Source organism: Plectrocnemia conspersa, unplaced genomic scaffold, assembly GCF_051122295.1.
Source record: "Plectrocnemia conspersa isolate PC_06_02 unplaced genomic scaffold, ASM5112229v1 ptg000012l, whole genome shotgun sequence".
NCBI classification, from domain to species: Eukaryota; Metazoa; Arthropoda; class Insecta; order Trichoptera; family Polycentropodidae; genus Plectrocnemia; species Plectrocnemia conspersa.
Window position 1 is genome coordinate 16096008 of NW_028277176.1, and position 23179 is coordinate 16119186.

The 23179-nt window shown below is 33.5% G+C and overlaps 5 protein-coding genes across 7 annotated transcripts; 4 read left to right on the forward strand and 1 right to left on the reverse strand.

Moving 5' to 3' along the window:
• The first annotated feature begins 877 nt into the window (after window positions 1-877).
• On the forward strand, window positions 878-4267 carry LOC148228395 (beta-1,3-glucan-binding protein-like). Its single transcript, XM_088200476.1, has 8 exons — window positions 878-2574; window positions 2649-2866; window positions 2938-3086; window positions 3149-3312; window positions 3369-3620; window positions 3692-3843; window positions 3917-4015; window positions 4080-4267. The coding sequence occupies exons 2-8, from the start codon at window positions 2663-2665 to the stop codon at window positions 4194-4196; spliced, it is 1137 nt and encodes a 378-aa protein (XP_088056602.1). The 5' UTR covers window positions 878-2574; window positions 2649-2662; the 3' UTR covers window positions 4197-4267.
• Window positions 4268-5407: 1140 nt separating this feature from the next.
• LOC148228396 (beta-1,3-glucan-binding protein-like) lies at window positions 5408-7154 on the forward strand. Its single transcript, XM_088200475.1, has 8 exons — window positions 5408-5438; window positions 5503-5759; window positions 5830-5984; window positions 6053-6216; window positions 6280-6531; window positions 6599-6750; window positions 6815-6913; window positions 6984-7154. Exons 2-8 carry the CDS (start codon window positions 5517-5519, stop codon window positions 7098-7100), a joined length of 1182 nt encoding a protein of 393 aa, XP_088056601.1. The 5' UTR covers window positions 5408-5438; window positions 5503-5516; the 3' UTR covers window positions 7101-7154.
• LOC148228397 (rab-like protein 3) lies at window positions 7147-11013 on the reverse strand. 3 transcript variants are annotated; one of them, XM_088200484.1, is made up of 7 exons: window positions 10535-10707; window positions 10087-10444; window positions 9738-9913; window positions 8672-9669; window positions 8474-8607; window positions 7436-7490; window positions 7147-7373 (listed from the first exon to the last, which is right to left on the reverse strand). In XM_088200484.1, the coding sequence occupies exons 4-7, from the start codon at window positions 8834-8836 to the stop codon at window positions 7227-7229; spliced, it is 501 nt and encodes a 166-aa protein (XP_088056610.1). In that variant the 5' UTR covers window positions 8837-9669; window positions 9738-9913; window positions 10087-10444; window positions 10535-10707; the 3' UTR covers window positions 7147-7226. The 3 variants fall into 3 exon arrangements, with proteins under 3 accessions (XP_088056610.1, XP_088056608.1, XP_088056609.1); XM_088200482.1 differs by lacking the exons at window positions 9738-9913; window positions 10535-10707 and adding an exon at window positions 10876-11013 and having other exon boundaries at window positions 8672-8814; window positions 10238-10444; XM_088200483.1 differs by lacking the exon at window positions 9738-9913 and having other exon boundaries at window positions 8672-8814; window positions 10238-10444.
• On the forward strand, window positions 10722-21087 carry TfIIEalpha (transcription factor IIEalpha). Its single transcript, XM_088200474.1, has 9 exons — window positions 10722-10955; window positions 17918-18058; window positions 18131-18247; window positions 19259-19437; window positions 19501-19727; window positions 19790-20003; window positions 20489-20618; window positions 20691-20792; window positions 20867-21087. Exons 2-9 carry the CDS (start codon window positions 17935-17937, stop codon window positions 21040-21042), a joined length of 1269 nt encoding a protein of 422 aa, XP_088056600.1. The 5' UTR covers window positions 10722-10955; window positions 17918-17934; the 3' UTR covers window positions 21043-21087.
• On the forward strand, window positions 13219-17840 carry Nrk (Neurospecific receptor kinase). The gene has a single exon (XM_088200473.1). The coding sequence runs from the start codon at window positions 13321-13323 to the stop codon at window positions 15295-15297; it is 1977 nt and encodes a 658-aa protein (XP_088056599.1). The 5' UTR covers window positions 13219-13320; the 3' UTR covers window positions 15298-17840.
• Window positions 21088-23179: the final 2092 nt, after the last annotated feature.

The window sequence follows — 23179 nt, forward strand, 5'->3', positions numbered from 1 at the left end:
TAACATGTGAGACTTGAAGAACTTTATTTTTGGATTTTCTTATAATCTGGACGAGTTGTTACAAAAATTTCTACTACTCTTCTACAGTGTAGGTCTATTGAGTAAATATTGAAATACACACAACTTCTGGCATATATTCGCAATTTTTAAGCAATATCAAAATATATCAATTAGAAGAGGTAAAGTACAAATGTTAAGGCAAATAAAATTGATTATCCCACTACTTATGTGTAATTTTAATCGTATTTAGAATATTTTTAAATACAATTTTCAGCTTTAAAGAAAAATCATTGCTGAATGATTCAATGAGTTGCGACATTTTATCAAAATAAAATGGAAGTATCTAATGAAATTTCAAAAATTTTCTTACAACACGACTGAATAAATTGCATGATTTTTTCAAATATTAATAAAATAGTCATCTTGACAGGACCACATTACTGGATTTAACAATATTTAATATATATAGTAAAAAGTCGAAGTACCAACTGAAAATGCTAAATAATTAGTAGTTATTAATGTGATCATTCATTATCTAATATTTTTTACAAATCAACAAGTTCTTCATAATTATAAGTAATTAAAATTTAGTAATTGAGCTTTAATCTTTTTTTTAATTAACCACATTTCATATTATCAATGCGGTAAATAATTTATGTAACTAATGTGGTTAAATATAAATTATTTATCAAAAAATATATGTTTAATGTACGTGCATAATTAAATATGTTCTAAGAAAATATAATAATGCACCTACATATATAACTTACACAATATCATCAACATAAATATATAGGACTTAATACGCGGAGCGTTACATTGTTTTCTCGGCAGCTGGCATGCCAATTATTTGTCTCATTTCGTATTGCACATTAAAGATGTTAGTAAACTAAATAGTCGCTGTCGAGGGCAGTCTGGAATAATATTTCACACAGGAAATGCAAATCACACAATAGCAACACTCAAGAACCAATTGCTGCTCGACTATTGTTTTTATGAATTTTGTCATATATTAATGATTTTTTAGAAACATTTTGTTGTTTATATCAGCTGCCACTTTTTCAGATTTTGATGCTTTTGTGCTCTGAGTGTCATATCTAATAAAGAATACATATATTCCTAATTATTTTTAAAATAAATATTAAGCTTTTGTACTTTTTTCATTATGAAGCCAGTAATTGTAAATTTTTAACACATTATTATTAACACGTATAGATAATGAAATGCAAAGAATTTAGCGTACCACGTGCACTATATAATGCGTTTGCTCAGCAATATTCTATGGTGTAGTCGGACTGGAACGTCGTTCCGGTACTTTTTTCCATGATCGGAACGTGTTCCGATACGATTTGTTATAAGATATACGATTTGTTAGAAGCTTAATTGAATAGTCAACGACAGCACATTTTTAAACAGTACACTACACAACTCAACTACAATGCAACAAATAAAATAACCAGGATATTCATCTTCGGGTTCACATAAACTGAAATCGCACTTATTACCCCAAAAGGGAGTAGCGTTCCGGTACCTATTTTTTTAGAACTACATCACTGGTAGTATTGTAGATTTCAAATGCAAAAATAATAAGCAGGGCTTATTTTTCTACAATCTGTATTGTAATGTAAATTAAACCTAATATGTGTTTAAATATAGTACTGTTAAAAATAAATAAAAAGGTTTTAAAAATAAAATAATTTATCTACAATGTACAAAATATGAGTACATCTATGTACCAAATATGAATTGGCCATATGTACGTTTGCATTTGTGTAAATTGTTTATTACTAATAATACGCTGATTAAAAATGCTTTTGATAATACGAGAATTTCTGGTTAAGAATCAGGTACATATTTTCAGCTTTTTCCAGGAAAGGGGGAGGGTGGGGATAAAAGTTGGCCAGTCAGTTGTCATTTTTTTAATATTTCGATTTCATTCAAATTCATAGTATTTCATTAAATGAAATGTATTTTTCTGGGCAAATGACGTCCCTGTGTATAGATCTTATTTCGACCAATGCAGATTTTCTAGCTGCGTTGCATTCGACTCGATTGTGACCCAAGGAACTAAAATGATGACCCCAACATCGAAGGTCGAAAAGTTGCCAAAATAAATGATAGGTAGAGCGAGAGAGAGAAAATAAGATAAATAATGACACATAATAACAAGTTAATTAAAAAAATAATAATGTATATATGCCATTAATACAAATTGGGAAATTCAGTAAAATATAATATATCTTATATGAATCGAATGGATAGTTTAAAATTGAAATATATTTACAATTTAATTATTATACACTTATGCCCCTATTTAATTAAGTAATAAACGATTTATTTTTTATATTAAAAGGTTTAATTGCCTCTACGTAGGAACAATAAAATGATGAGTACGTCTATACAGTACTACAGTATATATACAGTACCAATATGATCACTTAACCTGTTATGTGGTCACCCCACTACTATCGTCTCAAAAATATAAATAAGCGTTGTGTAAAGAAAATTTTCATAAGCACTGAAGTCGTTCACAGATACACTCCAAATCATTTGTATAGCTTGTGCTTATAACAGGTAACATACACATTTATATCGTGTCTAAAAATATATTTGATGATGTTTAAGTAACTTGAAAATATATTTTCTAGTTTAAATATTCACAATGAAAGGAAAAATACTATTTTTTCTATTTTCTGTAATATCTAGCTGCAAGGCACAGTGTATAAGATCTCCTACGCAATTTAGTGGAAAATATGCACTTACACAAAAAAAGTCAGTGTGCCAAGGAAGGTTGATTTTTGAGGAAAACTTCAACTCGTTGAATACTGAAAAATGGGAACATGAAAATACCCTCTCCGGAAATGGCGTAAGTATTTAATTCATATTACTAAGCATCTTATATTTTAAGTAATAACAGAATATTTATTTTATGCGTAGAATTGGGAGTTTCAATGGGACACAAATAATAGAACAAACAGTTATGTAGAGAATAGTGTATTATACATAAGACCGACGCTTTTGTCCGAGGATTACGGTGAACATTTCTTAACAAGTGGGACTTTAAACTTAAATGCAGGACGCGAACCGTTAGTATTTTTATGATTATATGTAATAAAAGGGTAAATTAAAACTTTTGATTAAAAAACAGATGTACAAACTCACAATGGTATGGATGTGAACGAGTTGGGACTCCAACGAATATATTAAACCCGATTAAGAGTGCCAGAATAAAAACTATGAACTCATTCAAGTTTCGTTATGGAAAAGTTGAAGTCAGAGCTAAGATGCCCCTCGGGGATTGGTTATGGCCAGGTAAATCTAGTAAGTAAATATAAAGCAAATGGAGATTAAGTTAAATTTATTTATAGCCATATGGTTGATGCCTGCTCATAATGTTTACGGAACATGGCCTGCATCTGGTGAAATTGATATGGCGGAATCAAGAGGTAATAAAAGATTAGTGCAAAATGGTCAGAATATTGGCGTTACAAGAGTAAGTTCAACGCTACATTTCGGACCTAGCACTCCACTCGACGGTTGGCCAAGAGCTCATTTTACCACAGACGATCCCCGAGGTTACAATGAAGGGTTTAAAAAATATCAATTGGAATGGACACCGAGTATGTTTAATTGATTCAACTATATACAACAAAAGGACGTATTATAGAGGTTGTTTTTGGTTTGGTTTTAGATCACATTAAATTAAGCATTGATGATAGGGAAGTTGGGAAAATAGCACCTCCTCAGGGAGGTTTTTGGCAATACGGTGACTATTATAGATCGGCACCGAACATGGAAAATCTGTGGAAGAGGGGTACAAAAATGGCACCATTTGATCAAGAGGTAGTTTCCATATATATTGTATAAATATATAACTCAATACATTAAAAGATATTGTTATTATTTTAATTTCCAGTTTTATTTGATTATCAATTTATCTGTTGGAGGAGTTAACTTCTTTCCTGATGATGCAGAAAACACAGATAGGAAACCATGGAATAATAATTCACCAACGGTAATTGTTACTTTTTAAGTTTAAGGATTGTTTTGTTAACTTTTTTAACCAATCTTTATTACAGGCAATGAAAGATTTCTACGAGCAACGCAGTAATTGGTTAAAAACTTGGAAATATAATCAAAATAATGGTAAATCGTCTTCATTACAAGTGGATTATGTTAAAGTTTGGGCTTTGTGATTTACATTAAAACAAAATTGTAATATCGATAGATGTATACATTATTAAATATATATTATATTATCCTTGCAGATTGTCTTTCTGTTTATCTGTTCCAATAAAAATTTAAAACAGTTTTAACAGGGCATTCTGCTGCGAATTTCTAGGTCAACATTATTTTATTTTAAAATTATATTAAGATGTGACTATTTGGACTTATTATTGGTTATTTGCACCTACAGTAGGTGCAAATAGCCAATAATTCGTACATACAGTAGGTGCAAATAGTCCCATTCATAATATTATGTGTTGAATGTAGCTATTTAAATATTTATTTAAATTACAACAGACTTCTCATACAACTATTTTCATTCTTCAATACATAATTTAAATAGTTTTCTAATAACATTATAAAAATGGCTATAAAAATGAGCAATACTAGTACTAGTTGAAATTAAGTTCTATTTAAAATACGATAATAATTAAACACGTTCATTTGATTAAGGCAACGATCCTGACTAGAATATTTAAAGGCGATGTGCATATTTTCCGAATTTCATTGATTCTTAGTGATTCATATTTTCGTTTGTAGCGGCTTTAATTCCTAAATAAAAAAGTTGCTTAATGTGACAGAAATTAAAATTGGTGAATGCTTCTCTCATGATCAAAAATTGTTGTGTGTTGGCAGATAAAAATAATTCAACAAAAACATTGTCGGTGGTCAAATGTTATAGCAATTTAAATCATTTACACATGTTTAAAAAAACGAATAACAAATTTGAAATCAACGCATAATTCTACATATTACTTTGATTATCGAATCTTTGTGAGAAAAATATTTGAATCAACAAAAAACTAAACATGCTAGAAAAAAATACTACTAGACTTTATACAGCACTAAACAATACATATCCAGAAAAAAAATTATGCTAAGGAAATTCAATAAAATGCATAAAATTAATAGCAGCAACAAATGTTGTAAATGTGATTGTTTTAATTAAATTTGAATAAAATATAGATTATTAATGCACGTGCATAATACAACATTTAACAATTGTCTATTTAATCTGCATATCAATCAGTATAACGGTTAACGGGAAAACGTGTTATGCGGTCACAGAAAATACCCAGTTTTTTATATTAAATCAGCATTACATAAAAAACTTGAATCCACAGAGGTCATCTATAATATAAACACGCTCACTCCAATCATTATATTTATCACTAGCTTCATTACTTCAGTATTTTTCTATCACGTCACACGTAAGTTTATGTCCTGCCAAAAAAACATAATTAATAAATATTTAAATAAGTTTTAATATTTTAGTATAAAGATTCATTATGAGATTAAGATACTCTTTATTACTCTTTCTTCTACTATCTGTAATATCAAATTGTAAGGTAGAAAGTGCAACAGATGACACGCCCAATTTAGAGTGCGAAAAATCTTCTACTAAATTCAGCGGTAAATATGCTCTTACACATAATGAATCTGTGTGCACAGGAACTCTGATTTTTGAAGAAGATTTCGACTCATTGAACAATGAAAAATGGGAGCACGAAAACACCCTCTCCGGGAATGGGGTAAGTATTTTATTAAAAATTTAAACACTCAGAATTTTTATTAATATGATAATTTTTTACTTATGTAAAGAATTGGGAATTTCAATGGTATACAAACAACAGAACAAACAGTTATGTGGAGAATGGAGTATTGTACATAAGACCGACACTCTTGTCTGACCAATTCGGTGAAGAATTTTTATCGAGAGGGACTTTAAACATTAATGGTGGAGCTCCAGCCGATGTGTTAGTATTTTTATGATCATCTTAATAGATATGAGAAATAGAAGCAATATTCTTTTACTTAAAAACAGATGTACAAACTCTGCATGGTATGGATGTGAACGAGCCGGGACTCCGATGAACCTCATAAACCCGATCAAGAGTGCGAGGATAAGAACAGTGAACTCGTTCAAGTTTCGTTATGGAAAAGTTGAAGTCAAAGCTAAGATGCCTCTCGGCGACTGGTTATGGCCTGGTAATCTATAATAAAAAGTAAATATAAAACACATGAAGATATTAACTTGACACCAATTTTTAGCCATATGGTTGCTACCTGCACAAAACGCTTACGGATCATGGCCAGCATCTGGTGAAATCGATTTGGTAGAATCACGGGGCAATAAAAATTATGAGCAGGACGGTCAGAAGATTGGTGTTACAAGAGTGAGTTCAACATTGCATTTCGGACCATATAGTGCACTCAATGGTTGGACTAGAGCTTATTTTAACGAAAATGATCTTAAAGGTTTTAATGAAGCCTTTAAAAAATATCAATTAGAATGGACCCCAAGTATGATTGAATAATTTATGTACTTTATGATGAAAGGAAATGTTTTACAGACAGTTTTTGATTATAGATCATATTAAATTTAGTATCGACGATAAGGAAATAGGTAAAGCGACGCCTCCTGCAGAAGGTTTTTGGCAATATGGTGATTTTGAGAATGCAGCTCCAAAGACGGATAATCCATGGAAGAGTGGCACAAAAATGGCACCATTTGATCAAGAGGTATTTTTATTTCACATATACAACCACTCAATAAGCAGCTATATCGTATATTGATACATTTCAGTTTTATTTGATTATTAACTTGGCGGTTGGAGGAACTAACTTCTTTCCTGATGATGCAGAAAATCCTGATAAGAAACCATGGAAAAATAATTCAACAATGGTAAACAATATTTTTAATATTTATCGATGTGTTTTATTTATATTAAATCTATATTATCTATTAAATACAGGCAATGAAAGAGTTCTACGATTATCGCAGCAAATGGTTAAAGACTTGGAATTATGATAAAAATAATGGTAAATCGTCTTCTTTACAAGTTGATTACGTTAAAGTTTGGGCTTTGTGATTTATTTTTAATGTAATAAATGATGAACAATAAAAAACCTTAAATAACAGATTATATATATGTATATTATATTACTTTATTAAAAAATAACAAATCCATCACAGCCACTTGTGAAAGAGAAAGGCATTAGTCCTTATGATATATTTTAGGATAAGAGGGCGGAGAGTAGGTGCTCAATGGAGGAGTAGTGTAAGGCGGAGAGTAGTAATTTGGTTTCTTCTTCTCGGCAAAAGGACTTGTAACATCTCTTGAAAAATGTTGGCGTTCAATAACCTTAAAAATAATAATAAATAATATTAGTACTAAAATAGTCAAATATATAATAAAAAATATACCTTGTCAAAAAATCTGCTTAATTTAACTGCATTGGTAGAACCAGGAGCAAATGGGCTAAAAAATAAATTTAATCTTTTTTTAGACTTACTAATATTAAACACTTTTGCGTCCAGAGCTGTAGAGTCGGAGTCGCGGAGTCAGTGTCAGAGTCGTAAAAAACCGACCGACTCCGACTCTTTTTTATAATTTTCTTTAAAATGTTGAATGCGTTTATTTTCAACGCTTAAAATAATCAAATCTGATTTAAGAGCTTCCATAAACGCTGACAATTCAATTTAGATTGAATAGTATTAAAGATTTAAGATAAGATTTAATCAACCTGACAAAATAAAACTAACGAAAAAAATCAATCTTTCTCTAGAATTAATATTAATCACATTTGCATCCAGTCGTAAAAAATGATTGACTCCGATTTCTTTTTATAATTTTCTTTAACAAGTTGAGTGTGCTGAAGAGCATTTATTTTCCACGCTTCAAATAAACAAATTTGATTTAAGTTTCTATAAGCGCTGAACATTTTTTTTAAATTCTAATTCAGTTAAAATTATGGATGGAAAACATTCACTTAAGATTTAGTATTATTAAATATTTAAGATTAGATTTAGTCAACCTGTCAAAATAAAACGAATGAAACAAGCATTTTTTACTTGCGAGTATAATTATTAAATCTGGTATTTTATTTATTTTAATGTATCGTTTTATTTAATACAAATATTTTTTAAATATAACTATTTCTCAGTCAGCACTTTTTTTAAAATTACTCAAAAACTTCTTGCATGGACCCACCCTTTCCTATGCAGCGATATAAAAATATGCGGCCGCTGTAAAACATTAATAATTTTCTCAAAACATTTACTGTTTTATTTAAAAAGGAATTTTTATGAAATACTAAAGTATATTAAGGAATGTTTGATAAATTATGTCATTACTCTTCTACTGATACCACATTCTCATCAATGGCCGAAAGTGATTTATTAAATTCAATTTTAAAGAAATTTAAATTTACAGTTCAAAAAAAATTTTATGTTTAAACTTACCTGAGGTTGTTTAGATCACAATATATCTCGTCACCGCCGCATTGTTCGGCTATGCTGCAAGTCGTATTCTTCAACCTTTTTCGCAAATTATCATCGATCAAATCCAACTTTGTACCGACTATAAATATAGGTATCTGAAAAAAAGAACAATATGTAAACATTTAACTACTCAGTAGGTAAATTTATTATGTTACATACTTGGGTCGTTCCAACGAATTGTTCAGAATCGATTCCAATGCCACCAGAAATCCCATCGTTATCAGGAGTCAATATTTCAGCTAACCATCTTTGTAAGTTTAACTGACTTTTACGATTGGTAAGGTCGTGTACTAATATTATACCTGAAAATATATTTACATACATTTTATTACAATTTTAACCGTGAGAATATTTGAACAAAGGCTCATTATTATCCTCTGGCGCTTTAGTCTGAGGTAAACTAACGATGCAGTCTAAGGGAATTTCTCTTAGCCTCGGACATATTTAAAGTTATCCGCTTTCAGGCGTTGTATTTAATTATACATAATGGCATCAGGCTCTGATTATAACTCATAATTTGCTGATATATGGACGCCTGCAAATACCATCCTTGTCATCAGCGAGTATTGAACTAAAAAATATCTTTGGGGACCACCGGTTGAGCGCCACTGACCGCACAATAATCATCGAAATAATATCAAATCGAAAACTATACATAAATAATGAATGAACACTACCGAAATAAAGGATTTGGGCACAGCTGCGTGATTTATTAAATCACTGAATATAAAAACATAACATCAAAATATGGAAAGTGCAATGGAACGATGAGATCACTTCCGTTGCTGAGCCAGAAGTGACCAACCTGGAACATTTCACATTCTCATAGAGAAATCCTGCAACATTTCACATTGCCATAGAGAAATCATCTAGCAAGCGCTATTTCAAGCGAAATTTTCGTCATCACAATCTAATCCTTGAACTTCGTTGCAGTATACGTTTAAATACTGTGGACAGCTGTTACACATATAAGTATGACAGCTGTTTTAAAATATCAAATAAACTTGTAAACCTAATTGTATCAGGTAGCTGATAAAAACCTACACGTTGGTACTTTGTGTCATCAGTATAACAATAAACTATATGAGTTGTATAAAGTCTTTTGTCGTTAAGTATATTCAAATACAACATCTCACATGGACGATTCGTAATTCTTACTAGAATATATTAATAAGTATTTAATAAGAAATAAAATATACATAAATTTAATACTAGAAATAGAGACAATTTAAGGATAGTTGGCAGTGGCGGTCGGTGAAATACTTTCCCTCTCGATCGCTCACGTGTTAGTAACTAGAGTGAAAGAGATAGGGAGGCATGCATGCATGTAGGTACGGCCAGCACGGCCAGGGGAATAATGTACGGAAGTGTGTATTTGTATAATAATATTCCTAGGACAATCTGCAAAAATAAAAATGTAGCAGGTTTCTTAAATGGAATAAAGAAACCTTTATGCATTAAAAAATAAATTACAATATTAAGTCTTTTTTATTTTTTTTATGTTTAGTTAAAATTTGTTTAGTGTAAATATTAGCTAAATAAATTAATAAAATAATAATTTGCAAAGTGATTACCATTTTATAAACCTGAGGCCAAGAGGCAGACCTCAACTACGTTTCTGGATGAAATATAAAAGAATATCTGCACGCTTGGCTTCAGTGGCTGGCGCTGCATGGCCCAGGATAAAAAAGAGATGATGATGATAAAAATATGTATGTTTTTAACCTTGAGTTGATTGATAAAAAACAGATCTGGATTCTTTATGATGGTTAGATCCACCCACGTCGTAAAGTTCGATGAAGAATGTACCCTCGTCAGGAGTGCCCTGTTTGTATGGATGAAGCTTTACAGTCACTGAGCAGCCGATTGTCCATGTGAAGAATTTCATTCCAATCGAGGATATCCGATCGGCGAGAGCTGTTTTACCGACACCTAAAATAACCAGATTTTTGTTATGTACATGATCTATAGCATTTGTTTTTCAATTTATATAAAATACCAATATTAAGAAAATAGAAATACCAGTCTTATGAAACACAAACATTAAATCCTAAAGTTATAACAATCTTCTAAGCCGACGAAATTTGATGTAATACATTTCAAGCTGCTTCCTTTTAAGATTTCTTAATGAATGTTTTCTTTATTGGTGAAAGTAATCATGTATATTAATAAATAATCATCTTATTATTTTTTTACATCTGGCAACCCTAGTTCGATCAAAGCAAGTGCGTCGTATAGATCGTTTTTAAATTTAGCGGCGCGTCTTATTTGACAGCAGCTGTCAAGAGAGTAAGTGGTGGGGGTATGTTTTGGGAGGTTATGTTGGCGGCCATAGCCGTTGGCGGGCGGCGGTCGAGGCGCACCTGAGTCTCCAGCAAGCACCACCTTGACGCGCGGGACACCGGCCATTTCCGACGCGCAATCGTAACGCTACGCAGCCGCGGTGAGTAAACGAACGCAACGAAATTCAAGACTTGACTATTTAGTCCCAGTTAATCGCGAGGGTTCCGCCGCCGATTTGCGAACACTCGTTAAAGATTTTCGAACGCACCTTCCCGCGCGACTTCTTTTTTTACTTTGAAACGGTCATAACGTTGTATTTGACGTCCATATCTACAAGTGTGCCGATTTAGATTGTTTGTTTTGTGACTAAATTTTAGGTTATGTTTTGACATTTAGATTCGAAACTATGGTAACCGATTTTATTTTTAAATCGATAGCTTTCGAAGCGACTATAATTTTAATATTTTGTAACTTTGTCTTTGTAATTAAATTGTAATTTTAATCGATTTAATAAAAATAGCACGGTTTGTTATCCCCCATGAAGATATTGTTTTTTGGTAGAGATATAGAGTAGTTTTTGCTACTTCTTAATTATATCGGCGCCACGCTCAAAAAACAATGGCTATGAACATTTGTTCTATTTATGGTCCTAACGTTTGTGAAAGTAGTTAAAACGTTTTTCTACATACATACGTTTTAAAATTTAAAACTTAGTTTTTTATTGCCGTGCGCGTATTCCCCAAACATCGGTTATAAATTGTCATTAACCGTTTATCAGGTCGTGTGTTATTCAGTGTATTAATGACATTGATAATCGGTTAATTGCGATTTTTAATCGATATTCGGGGAATAAACACGCGCACGGCGATAAAAAAAACTTCAAGTTGTAAATTTTATGAAGTATTTATGTAGTAAAAGGAGACTGTTTCAGACTGTTTTTTCTTAGATTTTTTGAGGAATAACTCGAGAATTTCTGGTTTAGAATCAGGGACGTCATTTTAGATTTTTTCAAAAGGGAGCGCAAAAGTTCGCCAGTCAGTGCTCGTTTTTTTTTTAAATATTTCGATTTCATTAAGATTTATAGTATTTCATTAAATGACATGCATTTTTCTGACTAAATTCAAATTTGGGAAAATGCCCCATCTGCCTCCCTCAAATGACGTCCCTGGAACTGTTCAGTCAAAACTGTCGGGTTTAACTGACTGTCCGTAGCCCTCTTTAAACGACTTCTTCTCGGTGCGAAAAGGATTGCTGATGAATTAATTGCTATCCAAACATTTTTATAGATTAAAAATATACACAGCTATGTGACCCACTCGATAAGAGCTAAAAATAGATTTTTTACATTATAAAATTTAGATTTAATTCTTAGAAAATTTTAAGTTTGAGCATATTTAAGCATACCTTCTATTCTGAGAAATGGTAATTGTTTTTGCGTCTTCTTCTTGACCAAAATTTGGTTTGAATATACTTTGACCAATAATCTCATCAGTAATATCGAAGTGCCGACAAACTATGGACCAATATGCAAGATGCGACGTCTGTCTATACTTCTTCTGTTTATTTTCCCCTGAGTTTGTATTTTAGAATTGACCTAATGAAAGTTTTAAAACTCTCATTATGTTAAGTTTAGGCTTGAACAACAAATGGACGTTTCGCAACTGTCAAATTGCGTTTCATAGATATTTTAGAGCAGTATATAATCTCACTAGCGCCTATCAGTTTAAATATGTCTTTGCTAGTAGAAATATATATCTACTGGTGAAAATGTATTTGGACTTACTAGTGAAAATATAACTTCACCGAATAATACACATTCACTGTAACATTTATATGTAACGTATAGAAAAGTTGAAATCATGTAATTTCACTGGTACCTGCCAGATAACTTATTTTTTCAGGGCTAAAAATATATATTTAACGGTGAAAATTTATTCCGATATGATTTCACTGATATACTGACATACTTTAAAAAATATTTTCGGTTTATATTCGAGTGTTTTCTTAGATTTTTTTTAAGGGATAACCCGAGAATTTCTGGTTTAGAATCAAGAACGTTATTTCAGCGTCAAGGTGGGGGCAAAAGTTGGCCAGTCAGCGGTCGTTATTTTAGTATTTTGATTTCATTAAGATTTCCAGTATTTCTTTAAATGACATGCATTTTTCTGACCAAATTCAAAGGGGAGCAAATCCCCTCCCCCCCTCCCACACCCAAATGACTTCTTTGTGAATAAAATATATTGTTGGCCAAAAGCAGAACAAATAATTAACAAGTACTTTTTTTGTGTTTTGAAATAATACTGTGTATTGTTATTTGATTAACTGTTAGTTCACGATGGTCTTAATTTAATTTAAATAAATTTAATATCGTCATCTTAATTTAATATCGTCGAAGAAAAGTAGGCGCGCATGGCCGACGAGTTAGTGCTTTCGGTCGAGTTGGCAGCCCTGCTGATCGATATGAGTTTTGAGTGAACGGCGGGGGCCGAGGCGCGCCGCCCCCGCCTCAGAGGCGCGAGCCTACCATGGCCGCGACTCTGTCCTTCTTGGCGCTCTCGCTGCTGGCGGCGACCGGCGCCGACGACGTCGTCGTTGACGAAGAGTTCGAGACGGCCTCCGGCTATTGCTCCTTCTACAACGGACGAGTCTGTCGAGGCTACCTCTCGGGCAACGTGTGGTACGACTCCACGGACGACGCGGGGGGCGGAGGCCTGCGCAACGAGCGCACCGTGGAGGGGCTCTGGGAGGAGATGATAGCCGGGTTGAAGGACCCCTGTCGCGGTCCCGCCGAGCGCATGCTCTGCGCTTACGCTTTCCCCAAGTGCGTGATCAAGGGGGGCATAGCCGTCGGCCTGCCGCTCTGCTATGAGGACTGCATCGCCATCAAGATGCAGTTCTGCTATAACGACTGGGCGCTCGTCGAAGACAACAAGCAGAGGAACATACACCTCAAGTCCAGGGGCAAGTTTAAGTTGCCCGTCTGCGACGACCTCCCCAAATACGCCGGTAAAGACAAACCTCCCGCCTGCTCCAACTTGGGCTTCGCCGAGATGAAGACGGAAGAGATCACGACAGACTGCCGACGGGGCAACGGCAGATATTACCAAGGCGTCGTCAACGTCACAAAGGACGGCTACGCGTGTCAAGCGTGGGAGTCTCAGTCGCCCCACCAACACGTCAGGCCGCATCTCGTCTTCCCGGAAGTCAAAAACTCCGTCAACTACTGCAGGAACGCCGGCGGAGAGGAATCTACGCCTTGGTGCTACACTATGAATCTGACCAAGCGGTGGCAACGGTGCAACATACCGCTCTGTCCCAACTCCACCGATCTGGACGAAACCACAGATCACGGCAAAATCGAAATGGAGACCTTCTTCACGCCGTTCTTCATTTTAGTGGCGTCCTTTGCCGGATTCGGAGTCATCCTCCTGATCTTGCTGATCGCCCTCCTGTGTCACTACGTCGTCAAAAACAAATACTCCGTCAGCGGATCCGCGATACGCCGACCGGAAGTCGACATCGATCTGAATAAACTGCCGAGCAATCTCGCTTACCACAACACGGGCGCTCAGCTAAATCCCAAACTAGAAAAGCTCGAGTTTCCAAGGAACAACATCATCTACGTTCGCGATCTCGGTCAAGGTGCTTTCGGACGCGTGTTTCAAGCCAAAGCGCCCGGTCTGATCGCCGACGAAGAGTTTACCCTGGTGGCCGTCAAGATGCTGAAAGAGGAGGCGTCGCAAGATCTTCAGGTCGATTTCGAGCGCGAAGCTTGCCTCTTAGCCGAGTTCGACCATCCTAATATAGTCAAGCTTTTGGGCGTGTGCGCCATCGGTAAACCCATGTGTCTGCTGTTCGAGTACATGGGCAGGGGCGACTTGAACGAGTTTCTCAGAGCGAGCAGTCTGGCAGACGCGTACTCGGAGACCCGGGAAGACTCGAAGCTCTTGAAAGCGACGCAGATGTCTCACGTGGATCTGTTGCACGTGGCGCGTCAGATCGCCGGCGGTATGGTCTATCTGTCCGATCGGAAGTTCGTGCACCGCGACTTGGCGACGCGAAACTGTCTCATCAACGACGAGATGGTCGTCAAGATCGCCGACTTTGGACTGTCACACAAAATATATCTGCAAGATTATTACAAAGGCGACGAGCACGACGCCATTCCGGTGCGATGGATGCCTCTCGAGAGCATCTTGTACAACAAATACACCTTGGAGTCGGACGTCTGGGCTTACGGCGTCTGCTTGTGGGAGATATTTTCGTTCGCTCTCCAGCCCTACTTCGGCATGACCCACGAAGAAGTGGTGCGGTTCCTGAAAGACGGCAACATGCTCGCGTGCCCCGACAACACCCCGCGATGCGTCTACGATCTCATGCGACTGTGCTGGAATCACCAACCCTCCAACAGACCTAATTTTAGAGAAATACAGCAGGCGCTGGACAAGATACAGAACGAAATCGAAAGGACTCAAATGTCGCACTCCGGAGTGCACCGTTGATCTTGTCCCGTGTTGTTAAAATTTAGTTTAAGTATAGAGATCTGATAAGATGAATTGTATTTTTATACAGATAGTCATTTTATTCCACGATTGACTACGTATTCTGTTGATGATGATTTTTTATCACATTTTTAACAGAAACAATATAACATTTTAATATATACGTCATCGCTCGAAACGATCATTCGAGCGAGCTAAAATACCATGTATTTTTTTTCGTACGAGTTACGTTGCTTTACTTTTTTATGTAACGTTTAGACGTTTTTCTTTTAGGTATACGGAATGGAACCAAAAAAACATATCCAAATGGTGATTCTCACAATTTTTCACACTACCAGTCAAAACTATTTTTTGTTGATATTCTTAATATAAATTAAAATAGAAAAACAATATTTAATGAAAGATCAAATATATATTTATCATTAAACTCAAAATTACAATTTTAAATAGTATTTTTGACATTAAAAAAATCATTTAATTGTCTCTTCATCAAAAAATCTACTCTTATTGAATAACACAGCTTCAGCTACTTTTGCCATTCTAATAACTACTTTTTTTAATGTAGTAGTTCACTCACTAGTCGTTCCCATATTAGTGAGTGCTGGCGAATTTTCTGATCAAGCTCATTCCCTAAAAGCTCAATTAGATTTAGATCTGGCGCTTGGTGTGGCCAAATCATATTTTTTAATATTCCTTCTTATTTTTTATTTGTAGAAACCTGCATGTTTGAGAGCATTTTCCTGTTGGAAAATATAACCTGACCTGTTTAAGTGAATAAGAATAAGAATGGCAAATTCAGAATATAGTCTATTCTTTAATTCAGTAGCAATATTTGTAAGGGTTAAAATAAATAAAGGTGGATTCGTGCCTATGAACATTGTTACAGGTTTTAGTCTTAAGCTTTTGACTGGTAGTGTATATATAATTTATTTATTTTTTGAGACTCGTTATTGCGAAAAAGACTACTCATCGGACATTTTATAACCGAAGGATCTAGAAGCGAAGTTATTCATATGCATTCTATTCTTATTTTTATGAGCTGCCTTAAACTGGAGTTTTATGTATTTTATTTTAATATCTGTCTATTTTTCAATACCCGAAACTATTTATCTTCATTCGGGTCTAGTAACATTTTTCGCCAATGAGCAGTGCCAAAATTCTTACCTCACAATCTCTTGTCGCGTTTCAAAAAATATATTTTTGCTAAATATATCACGACGTAAAAAATTCACTTTCAATCAATAACTATTAATTTCTTTTTTATTATATATAAAACATAGCTTTGGGATAACATGAAATAATCTGTATAATTGCTATTTTATTTCAATTTACACAGCAAAGAATAATTGTGAAGTAAGAATTTTCTATATGCACAATTTAAAAAAAAATGTGCTTAGGTAGAAAGACACATGTATGTTTTACTAGATGGGTAGTTAACTCTGCTTCTAAATCCTTCATTTTATCGATAACATTTTTCGTTCCATCTGTATGTTTGTATTATTTAAGCAAAATAGTCACACAGGTTCCTCATTTTTTTGTATATATTGTAAATAACCTTAGTATGATTTACGTTATATCAAAGTTAAGGTCTGTTCTTAATTCTGAATTGCTTGTTTCGCGCCTGTTCCAATTTTCACTGCTAGACATGATGACAATACAGGATTCTTAACGGGCCTTAATGTTTAATCGAAAAAAGCACAGTATTAAGACTGAAAAATCAAACCGTCATTTGTGAATGTGAGTGTTGAGTAAACTTATTTGTGATCAGTTAAAGATTAAGACGATAAAAATCCGAATCATTCCTTTTTAGTATTATTTTTGGTATCGAATACTTTTCCATTTTACGCCGAGTCCTCGTTCGGTTTGCGTCGAGTTCTCTTCGAATTTAAGTCGGCTCGTTTTGTACGTCACACCTCATTGTGCCAACGATTTCGATTTTTTTGCATAAATTATTATTTAGACGATCGCGGAGATAAACGCTTGAAATTTACTTTCAAAAAATTCGTTCGCTTCGAAAAGTTTGCCGTTATAAATTATTCTTGTGATGTGGTTCGTTAAGTTAAAAATATATGAATATTAAAATATCTTATCGAATAAGTCGTAAGTTAAAAAATCTATATATGATTTCGATCGTCGTATAATTGCGTATTAGCGTAATTTTTCTTTCCACTCGAGAATACTTCGTTTAAGTAGTCACGGTATTTAATCGACGGTATTGTAATTAGTGGAGATTGTTGTACGTGTGATATATGTTTCATTACAATAAAGCGCTTTTTTAATGGACGTACACTTATGATATATATCGAATCATTCAATAATGAATGTCAATTACACGATCACCGATCGGTTTTGTATCTCAATCGAAATCCGGATACAACGGCAATAATAATACTTGAAACTATTCCAATGTCATCGAGTACAAGTTGTATTATACGTAACTGTAATTTAATAATTTATTGTCAAAACGATTTTAATAATTTATTGTCATATTGCATCATTTGAATGTCAAAACGTTTTTTATAATATATTTGATATACTACTTATTCGGTTATTTTATTGATCCGCTTCCTTTTAAATTAAAGCCTATGTATATAATTTATAATGCTAGTAAATTTTTTAGGATAATAAGATATCAAAATGGGAGACGAGCGGGTCGTCACCGAGGTGCCGAGCAGTTTAAAACAATTGGCTAGGCTTGTCGTCAGAGGATTTTATTGCATCGAAGATGCACTAATTGTCGACATGCTCGTTCGTAATCCATGTATGTTTATGTCCCGTTATTAATGACATAATACCATTTACATATGTAAAATTTTGTTGTATACTTCGATAGGTATGAAAGAAGACGATATATGCGAATTGTTAAAGTTTGAACGTAAGATGCTACGAGCTAGGATTGCTACGCTAAAGAACGACAAATTTATACAAGTCAGATTGAAAATGGAAACTGGTGGGTATCTTTCATTTTGTGTATGTGTGTAAATCTGGTAAATAGAATTTTGCGTTATCAATATATTTTATGGAAATTGTCATGACATACTATAGGCGGAAATACCACATTAACTGATAAAGTTGTTAGCTACAAATAATATTATGAATAATGCCTCAATGACGTGATTATGAAAAAAAAATTAAGTTTTAATATTTACATATCTAATAACTCAATTAAATTTGAGAAAAACTTATGTATTATACGTCAACTGTTCAAAGCGTAGTTTTTTGTAGCTAATTTAAAAATAGGAAAATTTATATGAGCAATATATAAAATAATTGTTCTATAAAACGAATGTTTATTACTGTTGGACAGATTAGGTGCAAGCGAGCATTGTTCAGAACAGTGAACATCTAATGAATAACTCTGCAACGAATCCATTTTATCTTACATAAATACACAAACAATTTGTTTTATGGAACAAAGTATTTGTTTTAATACACATATCTCAAAAAATCCCTGTTAAATAGTACCAACTGAAAATTATTCAGCCTTTCTTCAAGTATTTGGTTAATTTTCGCTTTCTATTGTCAACTATTTGAATTTAAAGTAAAAACACTTTATTCCGTCATTATCTACAAGCTTTTTATATCCTTTTTTCAAAGTTTCAAATTTCTAAAATACTGTCTTTCCGTAATTTAAACTTTCCGGTGCATTTATGACTTCTTTCGCATTGGCCAATCGCTTTTCTATTATCATCACATATAAAAAAGCGCATAGCTTATTATCTTTTATTGATTCAATTGACTCAAAATTTAATATTGATAAATTGCTTTTGAGACTCAATCTTAAAAATCACAGATACGCATGAAAAGCTTAAAAATAAAACTAATCATTATAAAATGACTTGCTAAACAGTAGATTATTAGTGCTATTCAATACCATAATCCTATTTATGTAAGCTCATTTTTTGACAACCTACGTAGTTCTATACATTTTCACTATTATATTTAATAAACAAATTATCAGGTCCCGATGGCAAGGCACAAAAAGTCAACTATTACTTTATAAATTATAAAACATTTGTAAACGTCGTAAAATACAAATTGGATCTTATGAGAAAGAGAATGGAGACGGAAGAAAGAGACGCAACGAGCAGGGCCAGCTTCAAGTGCCCCGGCTGCGGAAAAACATTCACAGATTTAGAGGTATGTAAATATACATCTAAATGTTTAAATTATAAGTAACAATTTTTTTCAATTCAATAAAAGGCGGATCAACTGTTTGATTTTGCATCGCAAGAATTCCATTGCACATTTTGCAACCATGTGGTCGAGGAAGATCAGTCGGCGCTTCCGAAGAAAGATTCTAGATTACTATTAGCTAAATTTAACGAACAACTCGAACCGCTGTACATCCTCCTGAGGGAGGTCGAAGGAATCAAATTGGCGCCTGAGATATTAGAACCTGAACCAGTCGACATTAACACAATAAGAGGGTATAGATTAATTATTTTATTACGCATGTTATGTGCTTATTTGTATTATGATTGTATTTTAGGATACTCAATAAACAACCTGGACATCACCCGGGCACTGGAAACGAGATATGGTCCGGTGAAGCTACGCGTCGTGGCGGCTTTGCTGCAGAAGAAACAAGAGTGGATGTTAACATTTCTGGAGGAGCGGCTAACGCTGCATTCCCAGAAACACAACAGCGTAAAGAAAGACCAGTATGGATGGTGGAGAGTACTATTGTTACAAATGACAATCAGGTGATTATTATTCACACTATTGGTCCATACTCGACATTGTCCTGGATTAAGATTTAATGCAAATAAACCTGCAATTAGATCTAGAGAGTTATTCTTGTTATATTTACATACATCGTTCTTCAAAGAACATATTCAAATATAACTTTTGATAAACACGGCGACACTATATATATTAGTGTCGCCGTGCTCTCTTAAGACACAGGAGCAACTTAGCAAATTTAACGTATTCGATCGATTTGTATTTTTTTTTTAAAGTTTTGCCCCAAGATAAATTAACTCATTCATAACTTATGTAGAAAATAATTTGTCCTATTTAAAAGATTGTGTCTATCGACTGCCACGAGTATCGTATTCGATTCACTTATTACTGATCTTAAATTTATATTTTATTTTTTGAGATACTGTATTTGAGATGAAAATATTGTCAATCATATAAGAAAATAAATGATAACAAAAATGAACACTATATTTTCTTTAATCAACAGAACGATAGTAATCATTCAACTGATGCCATTTTGGAAAAGGCAGCTTCAAATGCAGCACATACAAAGAATCCCAAAGATAAGAACGACGATTTTATGTCAGTATTGTTGGCACACGAAAAACAAAATACGGGTGAGTTCTTTCTTCTGAAAATTAAAATATATATTCTTAGATAATGAGTATATTTTTGTAACATTATTTCAGGTATCAATGTTGCGAACGCAATTAAAGGTCAAGATAGTTCAGATTCGAGTGACGACGAAGCTAAGGATCTCTATAAACAAAAGGATGATAATCCAGCGATTGGTTGGTTTTTTTCTATATTGTCAAGTTGCTGTGATTGATGTGTTTTTAATTTTTATTGCATGTCGTTTTTTTAGATGTGATGGACAGTAATGATTCCGATTCAGACGACAATGCCCCAAATGTCATGGTTAATGGCAAAGCGATATCGATCACTAACATTGATGATGACGTGATAGCAAAAATGACTCCCACTGAAAAAGAAACATACATTCAGATATATCAGGAATACTACAGTCATATGTATGATTAATTATAATTTTCTTTCTTTGTAATACAATTTTATGATTTAATGAAATTATTGTATTTTATTTATCTAATAATTATTAGTATATAATAAACATAATTATTATGGTAATCTGGTAGGCATACTCTTGAGATAATAACACCGACTGTGAGAAAAATAATTTCCCGTATGAACGCAATCTTAATGTTGATGACCTTAATTTCCAAATTGAATTACACTTTCCTCAGTTTTTGAAAAAGTCATAGTCATGAAAGAAAACTTTTATTGGAACTTTTATGGCGTTAAAAGCGCCCTAATTCAATAAATCAGTTACAAGACCATCTGCAACTATTGGCAAATTCTAAACAAATCAGATTTAAAATTATACTATATGTACAATAAAGAGATTAGTTGATTGCAAGTGCCTTTCTTATGCCGACCGGTGCGAATTGATTATAAATTAGAAGCATTAAAAGATTAAGAGTTCTGACTGAGGGGTGTGACTTTGCAGGCATAAAGACGCTGATGGAAACTAGTAATAATTTATTATATAATATTACATATATTACTACAAACTATGGTTGGTGAGTATCGTGTTTCTCCGACCAGTGGTGGAGAAGTTGGCAGAGGGATGATGTCCAGTCTTGAATCTATTTCGAAAATATGTATGTCATTTCAGTTAAATCATATCAGAATACATTTTTACCAGTAGATATACATTTTTACCAGTGAAAATATAAATTATCTGGCAGGTGCTAGTACAATTATATGATTTCAACCTATCTTTTTATACGTATATTTACATACTTATTATTATTTATTTACATCCGATGTATAAACATTACGGTGAATGTGTATTTTTTTAGTAAAGTTATATTTTCACTAGTACGGTCCAAATACATTTTCACTAGTAGATATATATTGCTACTAGCAAAAATATAATTTAACTGGTAGGCCCCAATATACTACTCTAAAATGTCTATGAAGCTCAATTTGACAGTTGCGAAAGGTCCATTTGCTGTTCAAACCCAAACATAATCTAATTATAGTTTTAGAACTTTTATTAGGTCAAGTCCAAAGTACAAACTAAGCCAACTCATCTCTCAGGGAAAATAAGCAGAAGAATAAGTACAGACAGACATCGCGTCTCACATATTGCTCTATAGTTTATCTGCATTTCGATATTACACTATGTTTTAAAAATATAATAGCTATTCTTATCGATATTACTATGGACTTCTAATATAAGAGGTCTGATCAAAGTATACTTAAACCGAATATTGGTCAATAGGAGAGCGCAAAAAGCAATTATCACTTCTCAGAAAGCAATTACAACTTCTTATAACGCTCCGTAACGAGCGTTCCCACTACGACCGTCGCGACACAATTTTGTTGCTTTTGACGTGAATTTTTTACTTCTGAGAAGTGATAATTGCTTTTTGCGCTCTTCTATTGGGCAAAATTAGGTTTTTGTGTACTTTTTACAAATCGTAATATGCTTTCGTCGCCGTCGTAGTGGGAATGATGGACTGTTACTTTTGATGTGTTCGATTTATAGTATTTAAAAAAAAAGCAAAAAAATATTTGTAAAAGTAAAAACAAATCCGCTCGGGGCTGACAAGCAAGGTCAGGAGTGTTTATAGTTAAACTGAGCAACTTTATATGTTAACGCTGGGCCTAGTTGTCTCTAAAAAGTTGGAAATATATGTTGGAATTATATTTGTCATAAAATTTACGATAACTCAAAGGTTAACAAAATAGCTTTCCAGATTGATTACAATTAATATTATTATGGTTCAAGATCTCGAGTTATCAATGTATTGATGCAAACAAATAATTAGCATAACTTGAAAATAATATTCTAAATATGCGCATAATTATTTAGTAATGTAATGTATATATCAATATTAGACATAAGTTTGCCAGGTCGACGGCAGCTGAGCATACATTTAATTTAAATATATTTTTCAATGTTGCCACCGTGGAAAATAATTTGAATACCGAATGCGGAAGTTATTAGAGTCTAGTAAGATTTAAATTCATACACAATATGAATGTAAATTATAAACAATAAATATGTAGATAACCAGTTTGAGGTCATAAAAGCTGATCCCGCGATAAACGTAAACAAAGAAATGGCCGGCAGTCGATGCGTTTCGGTCGC

Coding starts and splice junctions, on each gene's coding strand:
- LOC148228395 (XM_088200476.1), top strand. CDS start 2,663: ATGAAAGGAAAAATACTATTTTTTCTATTTTCTGTAATATCTAGCTGC. Junction 3,313..3,368: donor CGGGGATTGGTTATGGCCAG/GTAAATCTAGTA, acceptor ATTTATTTATAG/CCATATGGTTGATGCCTGCT. Junction 3,844..3,916: donor TGGCACCATTTGATCAAGAG/GTAGTTTCCATA, acceptor TTTAATTTCCAG/TTTTATTTGATTATCAATTT.
- LOC148228396 (XM_088200475.1), top strand. CDS start 5,517: ATGAGATTAAGATACTCTTTATTACTCTTTCTTCTACTATCTGTAATA. Junction 5,985..6,052: donor GGTGGAGCTCCAGCCGATGT/GTTAGTATTTTT, acceptor ACTTAAAAACAG/ATGTACAAACTCTGCATGGT. Junction 6,532..6,598: donor TCAATTAGAATGGACCCCAA/GTATGATTGAAT, acceptor TTTTGATTATAG/ATCATATTAAATTTAGTATC.
- LOC148228397 (XM_088200482.1), bottom strand. CDS start 10,921: ATGGCCGGTGTCCCGCGCGTCAAGGTGGTGCTTGCTGGAGACTCAG. Junction 7,491..8,473: donor TGTGATCTAAACAACCTCAG/GTAAGTTTAAAC, acceptor TTTATTTTTTAG/CCCATTTGCTCCTGGTTCTA. Junction 7,374..7,435: donor TAAGCAGATTTTTTGACAAG/GTATATTTTTTA, acceptor ATTATTTTTAAG/GTTATTGAACGCCAACATTT.
- TfIIEalpha (XM_088200474.1), top strand. CDS start 17,935: ATGGGAGACGAGCGGGTCGTCACCGAGGTGCCGAGCAGTTTAAAACAA. Junction 20,619..20,690: donor ACACGAAAAACAAAATACGG/GTGAGTTCTTTC, acceptor ACATTATTTCAG/GTATCAATGTTGCGAACGCA. Junction 20,793..20,866: donor GGATGATAATCCAGCGATTG/GTTGGTTTTTTT, acceptor TCGTTTTTTTAG/ATGTGATGGACAGTAATGAT.
- Nrk (XM_088200473.1), top strand. CDS start 13,321: ATGGCCGCGACTCTGTCCTTCTTGGCGCTCTCGCTGCTGGCGGCGACC.